Below are 17,096 nucleotides of genomic sequence, written 5' to 3'. Positions count from 1 at the left end.
TTTTTAAAGTAATATATATAAATATGGCTTCTTCTACTTTTTAGGCATATATGTCAATCACAGATAGACTCACATGCTTATCCAAACTGAAACTTGGATGATTCTTGTTAATGTCATGTTATGTACACATTTGGATCGGATTCTAGTAATTTGAGTTTTAGACTTTTCACTTGCACAGTTAAGAAAACACATAGTGAGAGGTCTTGGTTGAGGATGGGGAGTATCTGATACTTAAATTAGTGTATCTTCTTAATAATTTGTATAAAAACTTAGAAGAATTAGAGAAAACTCTTCGTACTGGAGGATCGATTTTTATACTAGGTTTTTGGGTGAGGACAACCCACGTCTGAGCCTTGAGGAGTTGATGTCATTTCAACTGTTTACTTAGTCAGAATCTTTTAATGTAGCGTGGCTTCTGAGACGGCGTCATTAATGCGACATGAAGTATGAGGAGTGGCACTATTAATGCGGTGTGACTCTCTGACTCACTTTACCTTGTAGATGTTCCTTGTTAAGTCATTTCATGCTTGCTGTCAGAAGATCGAGGGTTTCTCGTATCTCTCACCCACCCTGCGCAGGTTCCCGACGGTTGGGTGTCAAGACGGTGAGTCTCATCTGCCCTTACCATCTGTTTTTTCCACACATTGGTTGCTTCATGGGCGAATTTTGCTTATGGCTTGAGTACATTGTAGAGGCATATTGACTCTTTTAAAAGAGGGTCATTGGACTTGATCGGACTTTTTAACTCACTCCTTCAAAGATCTCTAATATATGAGAGTTTTTAATTTTAAATGAAAGTTTAAAATAATTTTTTAATATTATAATTGTTTTAAAATTTTAAAAAGTTGAATTATTTATTATATTTTATGTGAAAATTTTAAAAAGTTATAATGATAAAATGAGATGAGATAAAATTTTTATATCTCATTCCATTTATCAAACATATCCTATACGAACTAATAGGAGGAGAGGAGAAAATCTCCTTACAATCCCAATCCACTAGATTGTATTTGTTTATCAAGGAAATAAGGTGGTAACTATTTAGTGCCATATTTGGAAAAAAATAAAAGAAAAATAAAAAGTGAGAGAGAGAGAGCGCAACAGGCCGTTTCTATGTTATCCGGTGGTCCATGTCAGATCAATCCAAAAAATTTCTAGAAACTCCATTTTTTTTAATTATATTACTTTTAGCGCCGCGGAATATGCACGCTGTAAAGGATGGGGAAGTGCAACAAAACACTACTGCCTTGGAATTTGTAAAAAAAGAAATACCATTCTCACAAACGATTGAGTCCTATTGATCTCAATAACTTAACTTAATTTAATAATTTAATAAGTATTTTTTAATAATATTATAATTTTTTTTAAATAATATTTAAAAATATCAAAAAATGATTGGAAAAAATATCAAAAACTCAAAAAAAAAAAAAAAAAAAAAAGCCCTTATCAAGACTTATCTTAGTGTCCACTCTCCACGGCCGTAACACTACCCTTATAAGAAGTGTAATCGGGTTCTGGTCTAGGTTTGTCTCGAGCTTGGTGGGCTAGAATGTAACATAAGCAATTGACTTATTTATTAATTTAAGAATAATTTTTCTCATTAATCACATTTTACTTCTATACTTCACATTTTATAAAAAAATTATTAAATATGAGACGTAAAGATAAATGATAACTGATATATAGCAAAAATCTTAATTTAAACGTAATGATTATTTAAACATAAAATAAGTCTAGAAAATCTCATTAATTTACCTAATCATTAAAATTTATAATTAATAAGTTGATTCGACTCTACTTGTTAGGGTTAAAAATAGAGAAATGCTTGGAATTTCAATAATAGGTCTGGAACATGTTTTTCGACAGTATTTTTTTATTTAGTAATTAATGAAATGTTTTGTAACGATATTGTGATTTTTTTTAAATATTTAAGTATATCAAAAAAAATAAATAAACTTTTTTTTTGCCTTCTCGGAGATCTTCGGGCTACATTCCTCGTGATGTAACACTAATCTTAAAAATATCAGGTCGAATATATAACAGGGCAATCCATTAAAGAGTCATGACATGAGGCAAAAGGAAAAATAGAGGAAGAAGACGACGAAAAAACAATAAAATAAAGAGATAATTCTTAAGGTGTCAAAGAAAAAAGGAAAAAAAAAAAAAAAAAAAAGAACCCATAAGAAAAATGAGAAATAAGAGAAAACTTTGAGCAAAGAGATCTCAATAATAAGAGGTTAAAGTGCGTTTAGATGTTAAATTGAGTTGAGTTAAGATGATAAAATATTATTAAAATATTATTTATTATTATTATTATTATTATTATTTTAAGATTTGAAAAAGTTAAATTGTTTATTATATTTTATATTGAAATTTGAAAAAATTGTAATAATGAGTTGAGATGGATTTACTTTCCAAATGAAGCCTTAATCAGATCAAGCAAGGGATGAATTTCAACCTCACGATGAGAGTTTCAGAGATATTATATTCTCTAGAAAAATGAGTCTTCGAACTTCATTATATAAAAAGAAATATAAGATTATAAGAGATTATAAAATACTTATATTATAATAAATTTACCTTTCAAACGATTCGTAGACATAGATTTTGTGCCAAATTATGTAAATTCGTATGTTTTATTCTTTTTTCTATTCACTGTTATGGATCATGTACATACGAGCATCGTATTGACACCCCAAATCGCTGCCATGGGTTTTAGACTGTTTCATCGAGATCCAAATTACATCCTATGATCTCATTTGTTTTCGTAAATGAGATAAGAAGAATTGAGATTAAAATTAAAAGTTGAATAAAATATTGTTAGAATATATATTTTTAATATTATTTTTAATTTTGAATTTGAATAAATTGAATTGTTTATTTTATTTTATATGTGAATTTAAAAAAATTATAATAATTAAATGAGACGATATAAAATGAATTGAAATGAGTTGTGAAAATAAATCATCAATATCACGTAAGAAGTATCGTCCCACTTACAATTTTTAACGTAATATACATAAATATGTCTTCTTCTATTTCTTAAAAAAAGAAGAGGCATATATGTCCGTCACAGACAGCCTCACATTCTTATCCAAACTGAAACTTGGATGATCCCAATTTTTTTTTTTTTTTTTTTATGGATGATCCCAATCTATTTGTTTGTCAAAGAAATAAGGTGGTAACATTTAATGCCATATTTGGAAAAAAATAAATAATAAATAAATAAATAAAAAGTGAGAGAGAGAGAGAGAGAGAGGAGCAAGCCGTTTCAATGGTATCCGGTGGTCTATGTCAGATCAATCCAAAAAATTTCTAGAAACTCCATTTTTTTAATTGTGTTACTTTTAGCGCCGCGGAATATGAACGCTGTAAAGGATGGGGAACTGAACACTGATTTGGAGACCCAAAAAAAGAAAAAAAAAAAAAAGTTGACCCCTCTGTCGTGCTTTTAGTTCCCAATTAGTTCCACTTCTTATAAATACAAACCATACAACAAATGCTTCTTCAAACCTGGTCTCAAACTTCTTCAATTACCCAGCTTATTTGTTTCCCTGCTTTTTCATAGCCAATTCCAAGGTCTTGTTAATCGTTGTTCATTCCTGCCTTTTGATGACGGAGCTGGTTTCAGTTCTTCCCGAGGATATAGTCCGCGATTGTCTAACTCGTGTTTCTTACGAGGGGTTCCCGACTATCGCATCAGTGTGTAAAGATTGGATGGCCGAGATTCAGCTACCGGAGTTTCACCGGCTACGGAAGAACGCTGGCCATGTTCAGAAACTCATTGTCATGGCCCAAGCTCGGGTCGAACCCAATCTGACTTCCGGCGTAATAAAGTGCTCGGTTCATCACCCGGTTCACCGCCTTACTATATGCGAACCGGACACCGGTGTTTGGAGGGAGCTGCCGTTGGCGCCCGAGATGTCTGCCGGGTTACCGATGTTTTGCCGCTTGGCCGGAACGGGGTCGTATTTGGTGGTGATGGGTGGATGGGATCCGGTGACGTGGACTGTCTCCAATTCGGTGTTTGTCTATAATTTCTTGACTGCCACTTGGCGGCGTGGGGTGGATATGCCGGGTAGGCCCAGGACGTTCTTCGGGTGCGCATCGGATTCGGAGCGACGGATGGTTTATGTCGCCGGTGGACATGACGAGGACAAGGTAGCGCTGAGATCCGCTATGGCGTATGACGTGGACAAAGACGAGTGGGTCATGTTACCTGACATGGCAAGAGATCGCGACGAGTGCAAGGCGATATTCCACGCTGGCAAGTTCCGCATCATCGGTGGCTACTGTACAGAGATGCAAGGCAGGTTCGAGAGAACCGCCGAAGTGTTCGATGTCTCCGCGTGGTGTTGGAATCATGTAGAGGAGGACTTCTTAGAAGCTGGCAAGTGTCCACGCACTTGTGCCGGGGGCGACGACGGAGCAGTTTACATGTGTAGGGGAGCTGATGTGGTGGCGAATAAAAGTGCCAAATGGCAAGTGGTGGGAAAGCTACCTGCTGAGGTGTGCAATACCGCTTACACGTGGATGTGGCTGGGAAAGTTATTGGTGATTGGTTCTGCAGGGTTTGGTCGGTCCCACGTGGCTTACATGCTGGATTTGAAAAGTTATGCATGGACGAAACTACAGACCCCTGAGAACTACTCCGGACATGTTCAAGCTGGGTGTTATTTGGAGATTTAACCCTACCGTATTTATATAATTTTTTTTTTTTCAAAATTTTTACTTGTATATATACAATCAGAATTTAGGCTTGCCTTTTTTGGATCTTCTATTTAATTCTGTTAGACAAAATTCTCTTGTTTGCTCTAAATGCGGTCATCAATAGGCTTGTTTCATGTTAATTGCATCCAAAACAGAATTATTTTGAAATTTTTTAAAATTTAAAATTAAAAAATATTTTATATGTGAGTGATGTTTGAAAAGAAAGTTGTTAAAAGTATTACAAATTTTTTCTCAACTAAAAATTAATTTAATAATTGATATATGATAATGTGTATATATATATATATATATATATATATTTGTTGGCTTTGTACTGATCAGTTTTGAAATAATTATATATGTAGTGATTCCAAAGGCAACATTATTGAAGTTATAATATGATGTTTTGCATGTTGCATGTGTTGTCCGTATCACATTGCAGGTTGATCTTTTTTTAGGACAAACTGGTTGGAAAGATTCCACTATCTTCAATCAGTTCTTAACAGTCTGATAATAATTATTATTTTGGTCATCTTTCTGTTTCCATTCACGCGCTTTCTGCATGTTACCGTTTCGTTTTTCGTTCCTGGGCTGTCACTTCCAACAAAACCAAATAACCCTTGGGTCTTGTGAACGACCTCCCTTTCTGCCCATCAATTTTTAGGCCTAGAGTAATGCTATTATGACTTGTTTATGTATTTATTTTTTTTCCTTTTAAGAGACACTCCAGCGGGATGGGTGGGATCTTTTATTTTAGAGCCTTGTTATTAGTTTTATTAAATTTATTTTTAAAATTTAATAAAAATTACATATTTTTTTTATAAATCTAAAAGTTTCTCATCTATAATTTCACGTTAAATTAGTCATTAGATTCATCAAAATAATATATAATATTATTTTTTTAATAATAATATTTTTAATTTTTTTTTTCATATTTTACAAGTATACTAATCATATATTAATTAATAATTTAATTTAATACTTTATATTATTGTTTCTCAATTAGTTTTTTTCCTCAACTAATTATTCAACAAATATATTTTGTCAACTTTTCTTCTACCCAACAATCATATATACAAATTACAATACACAATTTTTATATAGTTTTATAATTTTTATTCACTTTTAGACTTAATATATTTATTTGAGATGTAAAAAAATATTAAGTTTATAAAGAGAATTGTTTAAAAAATTATAAATTCATGTGATTTGAGCAACAATATCAATGCACAATTTTCTGTTTCATTTTTTTTTTAGATTCACGTATCAAAATGACAATTTTGAAGGCCAATCTTAATACGCATTCATTTAATGTGGTCCTGCAAGCCGCCAACATTCAAATAAGTATAAAATAATACCGATAGTCATGAGCAGTAAGTCTTCAAATTTAAAGATAAAGAAGAATTGGGAGGGTAAAACCACCAATTCTTTTATGCCAAAATACCTCACAAGCTTTTTACAGAACGCTTGGAATCCAAAATCATGACACCCACTTGCCAAAAAAACCAACCAATGCAACCCAAAGCAAAAAAATTACAAAAAATAACAACCACATCCAACTTAATATTCAGAATAAACAAATAATGAAAAAAAGGGGAGAAAGAGGAGAGGAGAGGAGACGAGAGAAGAAACAAATAGAAAAAGGGAAGAGAAGATGAGATGAACTGAAGAAGGGAGAAAGGAAAAGTTTACTCAACTTCCACACATTATGAGTGTGTTTGGATGTTGAAGTGAGTTGAGTTGAATTAAGTTGAGATGATAAAATATTGTTAGAATATTATTTTTTAATATTATTATTTTGAGATTTGAAAAAATTGAATTGTTTATTATATTTTGTATTGAAATTTGAAAAAGTTGTAATGATGAGTTGAGACGAATTGAGAGTAGTTAAAGATCTAAACAAAGCATTGAATTAAATTTTGTATGTGTTGGTCGGTGTAAAGAAAGAAAAAACACCTCATTTGTTTGAAGTTTTTCTCTAAGAATTTTTTTTTTAATGATTAAGAGAGTTACTATTAATAAATTATTATTTTTATTATTTTTTAAAAATATTTAAACATGTTTAAAAAATATTTAAAATAAAAAAGTATAATTTATACTAAGGATACGGACAAATTATTGAGTCATAATATAATTACTATCTGGATTTATTTATTTTTGGTTTTAATTTTGGTCACTCAATCGGGCTGATCATTTCGGAGCCGACAAATGCCATGTGCGTGATTATAATTTCTCAATAATTTGAGCGTTGTGGGACGGTGGGCCACATGTTCTTAAATTGAGCATAAAAGAATTATATATATATATATATATATATATATATATATATATATATATATATATACACACATATGAGATCCCTAGCTACCTTATTTGGAAGAAATAAAATCTTATCCTAATTAATATTGGCTAGATTTATGTCACATTATCTGAGAGAGATAAGTTTTTACAGTAGTAATAATTCATAGGAATCCTAATTGTATCTCAAATCCTGTACATGCTGGCTCCATCTTACTAGATCATTATATTTTATATTTTCTCAGCGAACAGATCGTATTCGTTAGATATATTTATGATAAATTTAAAATATTTTTACACGTGAGATTCACAATTTTTTTCAACTCAACAACTTTTTAAGCGCAGGACTCACAATTTTTTTTAAATTCTCATAAATATATTTAGACTCATTTTAACACTTAAATACGTTTAAACTCATCTTAAATAAACGACTCTATAAAATTTATTCTATTATCTCAATTCACTATTATTTATAAAAAATTTAACCCATATTAACTCCATTCAATATTCAAACGTAAACTAGATTCAGTTTAAAATTAATTAAACTGAATTGAATTGTTCAAACGGAGCGAGGTGATGTATAAACGCCACACCGTCGCCTGGCGGCAAAGATCACTTTACACTTTACACTTTACAGTTGTATAAAAGGTACCGACTACAACCTTCAATGTTTATGCTTTTGCCAAAACTTTTTCTGTCCACGTTCTCTTACCTTTTGAAATAAAAAATAAAAAAAAAAGCCCTTCTCTTTGGATCCCAAAATTCAAAAGAACCACATACTATCAAATCATCGATAAAGCATAAGCTCATGTTCTGAAGACAACTTTAGGATTTGATTCTTGAAGACTTAAAATTGGATCCCCGATCCATTTGCAATAGGCTAGTTTGAGCATGCTATTAAGACATGGAAAAGTGGTCGGTTAAACTTGAGCTTGAGAACTTGAAGAAGTTTCTTCTTAATTTTGGGTCTCGTGTTGCCAGAATTCCAAAGGAACTAATCTCATGTTTTTTGGGGATGCAAGTGTTTCGGTGTAACCGGGGTTTCGGTCTGGGTTGGTCTTTGGCTTGCTGGGCTGGGACGTAACATAAGCAGTAGGCTTTAGCTATGTTTAGATAATGAGATAATCTTAAATGATCTGTAAATAATAATAAAAAAATTAAAAAAAATTTAAATAATAATAAAAATAATGATAAAATATTAAATAATATTGAAATGATCTCCTCCACTATTCATTTTAATATGATTTGGTGGTGGAATGTTGGAACTTGGAAGGTACCACCTCACTAAATCCAACGGCTCCCATTAATCAAGTAGCAATTAATGAGGTGGCAAACTTGGAAGGTACCACCTCAGTAAATCAACCTCGTGTAATTTTTCCCCCACAAAATTACCATTAGTTCAAATTTATTTTTTTGTGTGTTTTTTATTTTTTACTTTTTTAAATGTTATAAAAAAATGATATATATACACTAGTGGTTTAAAAAAAAAATCAAATGAAATCTGGACGGAGAGCAACATGCTATTTAGTACGTAGCAAGTTAGTGAAACTGAACAACTTTTGATTGGTCATAAGCCTCTTCAGTTCTCGAGGAATATCCCAGAACTAGTCATCGGTAAAATCAATTCAGGAAGTGTACACAAATTTTTAAGAAAAGTTATAGACATAAGTCTCACATTCTGTACATCCATTTAAAAACATGTCATTTTATTTTTTTATCCACATAATAAAAATGATTCCAGACATATTTATAAGTAAAATAGGATAAAAATATAAAATGATATGATTTTAAATAGGTGTGTAAAGTATAAGGCTTATGGATAGAATTTCTCAATTTTTAATACCCACAGCACCCTCTGATATTCAAAAACCAATAAAATAATTGAGAATGTCTCGGCGGTAAATGTTATTTGGTTTTCATGCAATTGACGAGAACCTCTACAAATCTCTTGTACATGTGCCGCTTCAAGTACATTTTCTCTACTTTCTTCCTTCCTTCCTTCCCCATTTGCTCCCTTGCCAATGGATTTTCAAGCAAAAACCGGAGATTTCGAGCAAGGGCATGAGTTCCTGGACGCCCCGGAGGATGAAGAAGACCTGTTAAGTTGTGCTCGACGATCTCTTTTGTGCCCCCGGCATCTGTTCCAAGCACCTGCTTCATAAAAATGAGATATTGTTGTCAAGACCTGTTGGTCTCAATCCCGTACATTGCTTCTCAAGCAACATTAACCAACGCCCCTAAGACATGGGAGACAGCTTATCTTTCACCTAAATGTCTACAAGATCCCATCAATGATCTTAGTTCTATCTAAATACGATCACTTGTACGAGAAATTGTCTCCAAACTTCCATAACTAGTCAACTACGAAGATAAAATGATAAGTCAACACCAATAAGAACTACATTCTCGTTGCGATATCAGCTGTAGCATGTCCATTGACAACCCAGGTCCAGTAGATAAGATTCATCCCTTGTAAAATGTCTGAATAGGAAATATGCAGTCTCAATCATTTACACACGACTTGCCAAAGTGAGAGATCGCTTCCCATATAAAGCATCTCCAATAAATGAACAAGCACATGCGCACAGATGTACAAATAAACAAATCAAATAAAAAATTACAATGTCGACAAACATTGACTAACTTGTCAACAGATATGTAACGTGGTAGAACATGGTTTATAAGCAAACACTGGGAATAGTCCGAATTTTGTAATGTTTTTAAACATTATGAATTGTTCTGATGCTACATTATCAAAGTAAAGCAGTTCTAGGGAAGAAAATAAAAATCAGTTAACCATTCTAATAATCCAATAGATGCCTCACATTTTATCACAGAAGTTGCAATGTTGAGGACATGTGAGAAGCTTTGACTCTAACGATTAATAATCCCAAATTTTAATGATGTTTGAGATAAGAGGATTATAAGCATCACGGGGGTTTTAGTATGTCAGCAAAGATAGCATGCCTAAGTTCTGCAAGTGTAGATAATCTTTCTTTTTAACAAGTGAAGGTAAACTAGCAAGACAAGAACAAATAACACCATCCTTCAAGGCCTATTTTTTTTTCACAAAAATAAAAGGAAGAAAAAACAAGTTGGTTCTCTTACCGGAAGACCAAATGCCATTGCTTCAATTGTCACTCTCCCGAATGTTTCTCCCAATCCCTGTACAGAATTATACAGATTATCTTGTGCTTTATATTTAACGTGTAATCATAAAAATGATTAAGAAGCATGAATCAAATAATTTTTTTTGAATTATGTGAAATGTGAGCTTCATATAGCCCTTGGTAGTTATTGCCGATCAGGGGCGGACCTATGTTGGTGGTTGGGGGGGCGATATTTTCAAAAATGTGTTTTAGTATATGATTTTTTCAAGATATCCTAATATAAAGATAATTTGCCCCCCCAAAACATTTTCAAAAATCTCATTTAGTACTTAGTTGTCTAGGTTTCTTTTAGTTTTTTAATAATTTTTTCATAATTACATTATTTTTTGTCATTAATAAAATCTTGCATTCTCATTTCTTTTTTTTTACATTTCATAAGAGGCAATAAAATATCTTTATATTTTTTTATAAGCTATTTGGTAAATTTACAACTTCATTTTTCCTATTTATTTACACTTTTCCTTTTAAGTCTTCCGCTAGCTAGCTTGTTTGGATTAGTTTTGTTAGTAAGTACATATATACTACCATCAAGTTAACAATTAAGAGTGAATGTAACAAATCTCACATAGCTATTTCTATCTATATTATAGAGACTTTATAATATTCAATCTTAGATTCAACAAAAAAATTTATCTTTGTTTACTTAATTTTTATCATTTGCTTCAAAAAATCTTACATGACTATTTCTATCTTAATTTTTATCTTTCACTTGAGTCCGATGGAGCTCGAGTGAGAGGTTTAGTTGGGTGACTTTAATAATTTAGTTTGTCCCTAAATAACAACCTTATATGGTTAATATTAAATGTCGGTGACACACTTTGCTACCTTAAATATCGGTTACTGTTCACCCCTACATACGACACACTTTACTGATCGCCCCCCCCCCATGCACCAAATCCTAGTTCCGCCCTTGGTTATCGCATACGTTTATTTGGTAAAGATGAATGCAAGTACATTTTTCAACACATCAGACTACAGATACCACCTAGCAGCACTCAAGTTTTAGCCAGAACTCCTCTAGATATTAATGCAAACAAAATCCTTTGGTTGTATCCAGTGACGCAGGGGACATATCTGAAGCTTGGTATTTTAAACCCGACAACATAAATTGAAACATAAAAAACATAAATAAAGCTTTGAAAAAATTATTTAGAACCACGACCACTGTCTATTGACTAGAATCACTAAAGGACCACGAAGGTTGATCACCTGGGAGTTTATGACATAAACATCTGCCGCAGAGTAAAGTGATGCTACATGTGTGGTTGCTGGAGTCCAGAGCACTGACTTTGACAAGTTTGAATGCTGGGATAAAGATCCTAGAAGTCTTTTGACATAAAGCACCTTATTGCTCTTAGATCCAACAGACCCGATAAGAATTTTAAGTGCATGTTCCTGCATTCCTCTACTGTCAGACAACATTTTCCTTGTTCCTTGGGAGATGTAAAAGTTCACAGCATCTGTGTCATTAACAGAGGTGAAGAGACCATGTGACTGCAAGCTTTTCCTCTTGGATAACTTCAACCTGAAAAAGGACTCATTTGAAGCAGGCAATTCATTTGAGGACACTCCAACATCATTCAAATGTTGAAACAGAGCTCTTATATGATGCCTTTTAGCTAAGTTATATTCGTCTTGGCCTATATTGACTGGATTTTTTATATTAGAAGCATTGTCCAAAGATTCTTGTTCAATCAGCAAACGTGCTGATTCAAGAAGCAAGAGCTGGCCTTTTCCAGGATTTATACTACTCAGAGACATAACAAGCATATCATTATCTGTCAACCCCATCTCCTTTCTGACTGAATCTCGCAACAACTGCCTTTTCTCTTGCATCTTCTTGGTGCTGAAAGATGGAGTATTAAGTGAACATGCAATACCAGCAACAAAAGCCAGTTCATCATTAACAGAGAGAGGAACAAGTGCAGGTTGAGATCTCAGTTTAATATTCTCTTCTTCGCACCAGTTTAGCCATTGTCTAGACTGTGATTCAGACAGAAAAATTAAAATTTTGACTCGGTTAAGGACAACTTTTGCCCGATCAAAGTACTCTCGTCGGTTTTCCATTATCCACCAACCAACTTGGCTGGCACCAGCCGGAAAATGAGAAATATATTGTTCTGAAACAAATAAACAAACAACTAAATAAAAATCTTTATTTATACTCATAACATGGGCTAAATGCAAAAGAAGCCAATGATTCTTCAAACAAATCATCTACAATTGAGATTACATGGTGTTGTTACTCAATCATCATAGGAACTAAGCTGACTGTCTTTAGCTGAAGCGGATAAGGTTAAACCATGACAAAGACATGGCAGTAAAATTGAACCCTTTAAAAAAATGCTATTTTTGATTTGTAAAGAAGACTAGTTAACTTTAGAATGGCATGATTTTGTCCCTATTGTCATTTTTTACTTGTCATACTCAATAGTTTTTTAGACCGTCTGACCTTACACGTATCAGAGGCATGAAAATTGTTTCAAAAACTAAGAAAAAAGTTAATCTGCATTTCAAGAGCCTCAAAAGAGCGTTTAGATACTTGTAATTATAAAGCAGAACAAATCTGCGTTTTAAGAGCATCCGAAGAGTGCAGAAAGCAGTAAACAGAAGCAACTAGTAATGCCTGCATATAGTTAATAATGCAAACAAGTAACATTTCAGTGCTAATAAAAGGATCTTTTTCACGAGTAAATAATAAAAAGATTCATATATAGGTCTAATTGATGAATCATGCTGATGCACTTTGTTTCTCACCTTTAACTTTCTTCATATCAGCATAAATAATAACATATTTTACAAACTATACAGTGTATACTGCCAAATTGCACTCACCAATCCATGATGCACAAACTGCCGATCCAGCTATGACAAGATCTGCCTTCATGGCTGTTTTGAAGCTGAGGTCTGCTCTGTCATCAAGCACCTTGATTCTTCTCCTAGTAAGTTCTGACATCAACCCACCCTTCTTACTAAGAACTACAGCAGAAACCGTAGCTCCACAGCTTAGAAGCTCTGTTGCCAATTCCATCATTGAAATTGGAGCCCCAGTCATTGAAAGTTCATGGAATATCAAAATAAACCTTCTAGACCAAACAAGGCGCGCAAAGTCTCCCTTCCTGTTACAGGTTCCAGAACGCTTCTCAGGACTCCATTCTAAAATTCTATCCTCCGTCAAGCCAAATGGACCAACAAGCAACCCATAAGAAGAATTCTTCTTTGGAATTTCTGGTTCCTGATCCTCTAAGTCATTGCCTTCAATGTCCACCGCAGTCTTTTGTTTACCATGCACTTTACCATGCAAACTACGTCCTGCTCTTTTACTTCTCTTCTTTGATTTTCTACTTCTATTTGATGAAACAACATTTCCCTTTTTGGCCAAAACCACATCTATTGTTTTAATATCTTCATCATGAATTTTATTAGTCCCATTATCGAATGCCAAGCTATTGTCTTTGACAATCAAATCCCTTTGCAGATTCTGCTCTGTGTCTAAATTCTGATCAAAATTGCTCGGCTTATTTCCAAAACCCAAAAATGCCTCCTTGTTATCACCGTGAGCCCACCTGGACTGAACATAAAATGCAAGATAAGCCCAGAGAGTAATCAGTAGCAACCAATACACCAAACGATTGCTTCGAAACCATTGTATACCACCTCCACCACCTCTACCTTCTCTTCGTGGAGTTCGGCTAGAGTTCAATCTACGAAATGAAGGAGAACTCCGGGGAGTCAACCTTCCTGACAATGTAGACTTCAAACCGCCACCTGATTTCAATGGTGACTGTCTAAAATCCCCTCTGTTGCTGCTTTCCTCCATTGATTTCTGCCACTATATTACTTCACCAGAAAGATTGAATGACATGTTTTGAATAGTTATCTATTACTCAACATAAGCAGGGCACCTCTTCAAACAATTGAATGAAGCTTATACACCAAAAGATACTCAACAAGTATGTTCTGCTATAGCTCTTTGAGCAATGATTCTACATGATGAAAAAAAGAAGTATTAAAAAAGCAATAGATATATATCTTGTCCAAAACTTTCCCGAGTGTAAAGGTAACCTCAATTTAACTAGCCAAACAGCAGTATCTGATTTTCTTTCCCCATTCTTTGCAAGATCTTAAAGCATTCAGAGAGATTCACAACTAATCGCTTTAACTCTCTTGCATTTTCTCAGGAATAAAACAGAGCCTAAAATTACCGAGTATTGAATTAAATGTTAAGGAAAAGACCTCTGTTACTTAGCACCTGAAGCAACATAGAAGCTACACAAGTAGACCATATCGTCAAAAACTATAGCCATCCGTTTGTTTGCCGATAAATGGAAGAAAATGACACCTTTCAACACTCTCAGGAGCAAAAATAATGGTGATCACAATGAATTTCAGTTAGTTTTCTTTCACTGCATTTTCTCGGCCGCCAAACAAAGAAAATTCACAACGAAACCAACCACACGATAAAGAAGACATCGCTTAATCCCTGTTAGTATTAACTCAACAAAGTAATGGAACTCTTACGGTTTCAAAATTTTGATTTATGCATTTCTATTTTGCTGCATTTGTTTTCTCGGAGACCAAGTAAGCTACAACGACACACCGATCCTCAGTTACAAGCTATTCTAACATTATCTAGAAGTTGAGAAATCTTTCACAACTGATCATCCAAGAAGCAGTACACGTTGGTTACAAACCCTAAGAAGTCACCATTTTATACTGATAAATTAACATTCTTCATATTGAGCAAACAAAGGATAGCAGAGAAAAGGAATAGAGGAACGAAAAGAATAAGATTACATGGATCACCTCATTGTCTGAAGCTGTAAGTCCAAGATCTGAGCCACAGGGTCAGGAAGGTTCTTGAATGTGCCGCTTTGAGCTTTTAGCGAAGAGAGTAAGAGCTTGGAGCTTATAGAGTTAGAGTATATTGCATACGATCAGTGAATACCTTGACCACCTTGACACAGAGAGAGAGAGAGAGAGAGAGAGAGAGAGAGAGAGAGGAGAGAGTTGCAAAGTAAAAAAAAAGAGTATGAATATAGATGCGAGTGTACTGTATACATGGAAGAGACAGAGAGATGGAGGGCCTTGAAATTCAGAGAGAAATGATCGCACGTAGGAGTTGACTCGTGTGTTCGTGTTTCGAGGGAAGAGGAAAGTGAAGAGTATTGATACGGTACAACGCCGCACTACCAAAATGCATGAAGAGTAAATTCCGAATATCATGAGACCCATCCACTTGCGTCATCAAAGGCTGCAGTCGTGATTGATGAGAACTGATCACGTTTTCGTGACGCGTTTTAGAGAGGATTTAGTACAGCAGAGCAACAGATGGCCTAAAAGTTCTCGCAATGGTACTGCTGCCGTCGGAGTAGGGATGGCGCTGGTCGTATTTGGATATTCAATTGGATTGAATTAAATTGAAATAAAAATTAAATAAAATATTATTTTTAATATATTTTTATTTTAAAATTTAAAAAAATTAAATTATTTATTATATTTTATATTAAAATTTAAAAAAATTATAATATTTAGATAAAATGAATTGAGATGAGATGATATAAATTTATGATTCAACTGACAAATGGATCTTGACCTTTAAACAGTTCTATTGTTCAACAGCACCAACCACCAGGTACCCACCGGTCCATTGCTTTGAAATCATTTTTTTTTTTTTTTTTTGGTCCAGAGAAATGTTATACATATATTCATTTTGGCTGGTTTTAAATGTTGAGTTAAGTTGAATTGAGTTGAGATGATAAAATATTATTAGAATATTATTTTTTAATATTATTATTATTTTGAGATTTAAAAAAATTGAATTGTTTATTATATTTTGTATTAAGATTTGAAAAAATTGTAATGATGAGTTTAAATGAGTTTGAATCCAAACTCACCCTTAGTATCCATTTGGAACTTAAACTAAGTTGAGATTATCTCTAATCTTAGTTCAGTCTAATTTTAAACTGAATTTAACATATAAATACCTAACTCTTAAATTATTAAATTTATCTCATCTCAAAACTCTTTTACATGTAAGATTTACAACTTTTTCAACTCAATACTTCTTTACATATAGGATCTATAACTTTTTTTAACTTCCTATAAATATATATATAAATTCATCTTAATATCTAAACATATCTAAATTCATTTTAGATGGCCTCACAAAACTCACTCCATCATCTCAACTCATTACTATTCATAAATAATTCAACTAATCTTAATTTAGCTCAATATTTAAATGATGACTTAATATGTGATTTTTTATTTTTATCTATTTATTTATATATTTAAGTATTAAGATAGAAGAAAAAATAATCATACTTTGATAGATATGTGCGATTTACCAATTCTAGATATAATTTCTCATTTATAATAATAATAATAATTGAGGCATATGGGTCCTACGCGAGCTTTACCAAATGAATAATCTTTATTTTAAACAATATACGTAGGTATGTGGTCTTTTCCAAGACAAAATAAAAAGCATCTAACAAGCATTATGAGGTGGAATCAATTTTAAATTGTAGAAATAAACCTCTTTCCCACGACACGCAAAGTGTTGGGCGTTTTGCTTGTTATAAAGAATATGACGAGTCAAAATAGTTGTTATGAAAGCGTTCGTTCTTTCTTTTTTCTTCTTCCTCTTTTTTTTTTTTTTTTTTTTTTTTTTTTTTTTTTTTTTTTTTTTTTAAGCTATGATTTTGCGAAAGTTTGGTGTTTGAAGAGAGGTGGTCCTATTTTCTTAATTGTGTAAGTAAGTATAAACAATGTGCCCAGAGCCCCGACCAATAAAAAAAGAGAAAGTCTACTTTACCTCTCTAATTTGACACCTCTATTTGACCCTTAGTCAAAATTTATTTTTTTATTTTATTTTATTTTTATTTAGTGGTTAAGGAAGTGATTTTAAGTATA

At 33.0% G+C, this 17,096-nt stretch overlaps 2 protein-coding genes across 3 annotated transcripts; one reads left to right on the top strand and one right to left on the bottom strand.

The window, feature by feature from the left end:
* The first annotated feature begins 3,426 nt into the window (after window positions 1-3,426).
* Window positions 3,427-4,795, top strand: LOC121260229 (F-box/kelch-repeat protein At1g80440-like). Its single transcript, XM_041162066.1, has one exon. It carries the CDS (start codon window positions 3,613-3,615, stop codon window positions 4,687-4,689), a length of 1,077 nt encoding a protein of 358 aa, XP_041018000.1. The 5' UTR covers window positions 3,427-3,612; the 3' UTR covers window positions 4,690-4,795.
* Window positions 4,796-8,571: 3,776 nt separating this feature from the next.
* Window positions 8,572-15,125, bottom strand: LOC121258325. Of its 2 annotated transcripts, none has more exons than XM_041159819.1 (6): window positions 14,976-15,125; window positions 13,014-14,164; window positions 11,388-12,298; window positions 10,117-10,173; window positions 8,843-9,159; window positions 8,572-8,652 (listed from the first exon to the last, which is right to left on the bottom strand). In XM_041159819.1, exons 2-5 carry the CDS (start codon window positions 13,996-13,998, stop codon window positions 8,914-8,916), a joined length of 2,199 nt encoding a protein of 732 aa, XP_041015753.1. In that variant the 5' UTR covers window positions 13,999-14,164; window positions 14,976-15,125; the 3' UTR covers window positions 8,572-8,652; window positions 8,843-8,913. The 2 variants fall into 2 exon arrangements, with proteins under 2 accessions (XP_041015753.1, XP_041015746.1); XM_041159812.1 differs by having other exon boundaries at window positions 14,985-15,125.
* Window positions 15,126-17,096: the final 1,971 nt, after the last annotated feature.

This window comes from Juglans microcarpa x Juglans regia, chromosome 1D (assembly GCF_004785595.1).
Source record: "Juglans microcarpa x Juglans regia isolate MS1-56 chromosome 1D, Jm3101_v1.0, whole genome shotgun sequence".
NCBI lineage: Eukaryota > Viridiplantae > Streptophyta > Magnoliopsida > Fagales > Juglandaceae > Juglans > Juglans microcarpa x Juglans regia.
Note: the sequence above shows the minus strand (reverse complement) of the source record. Positions and strands in the feature narration are given on the sequence as shown.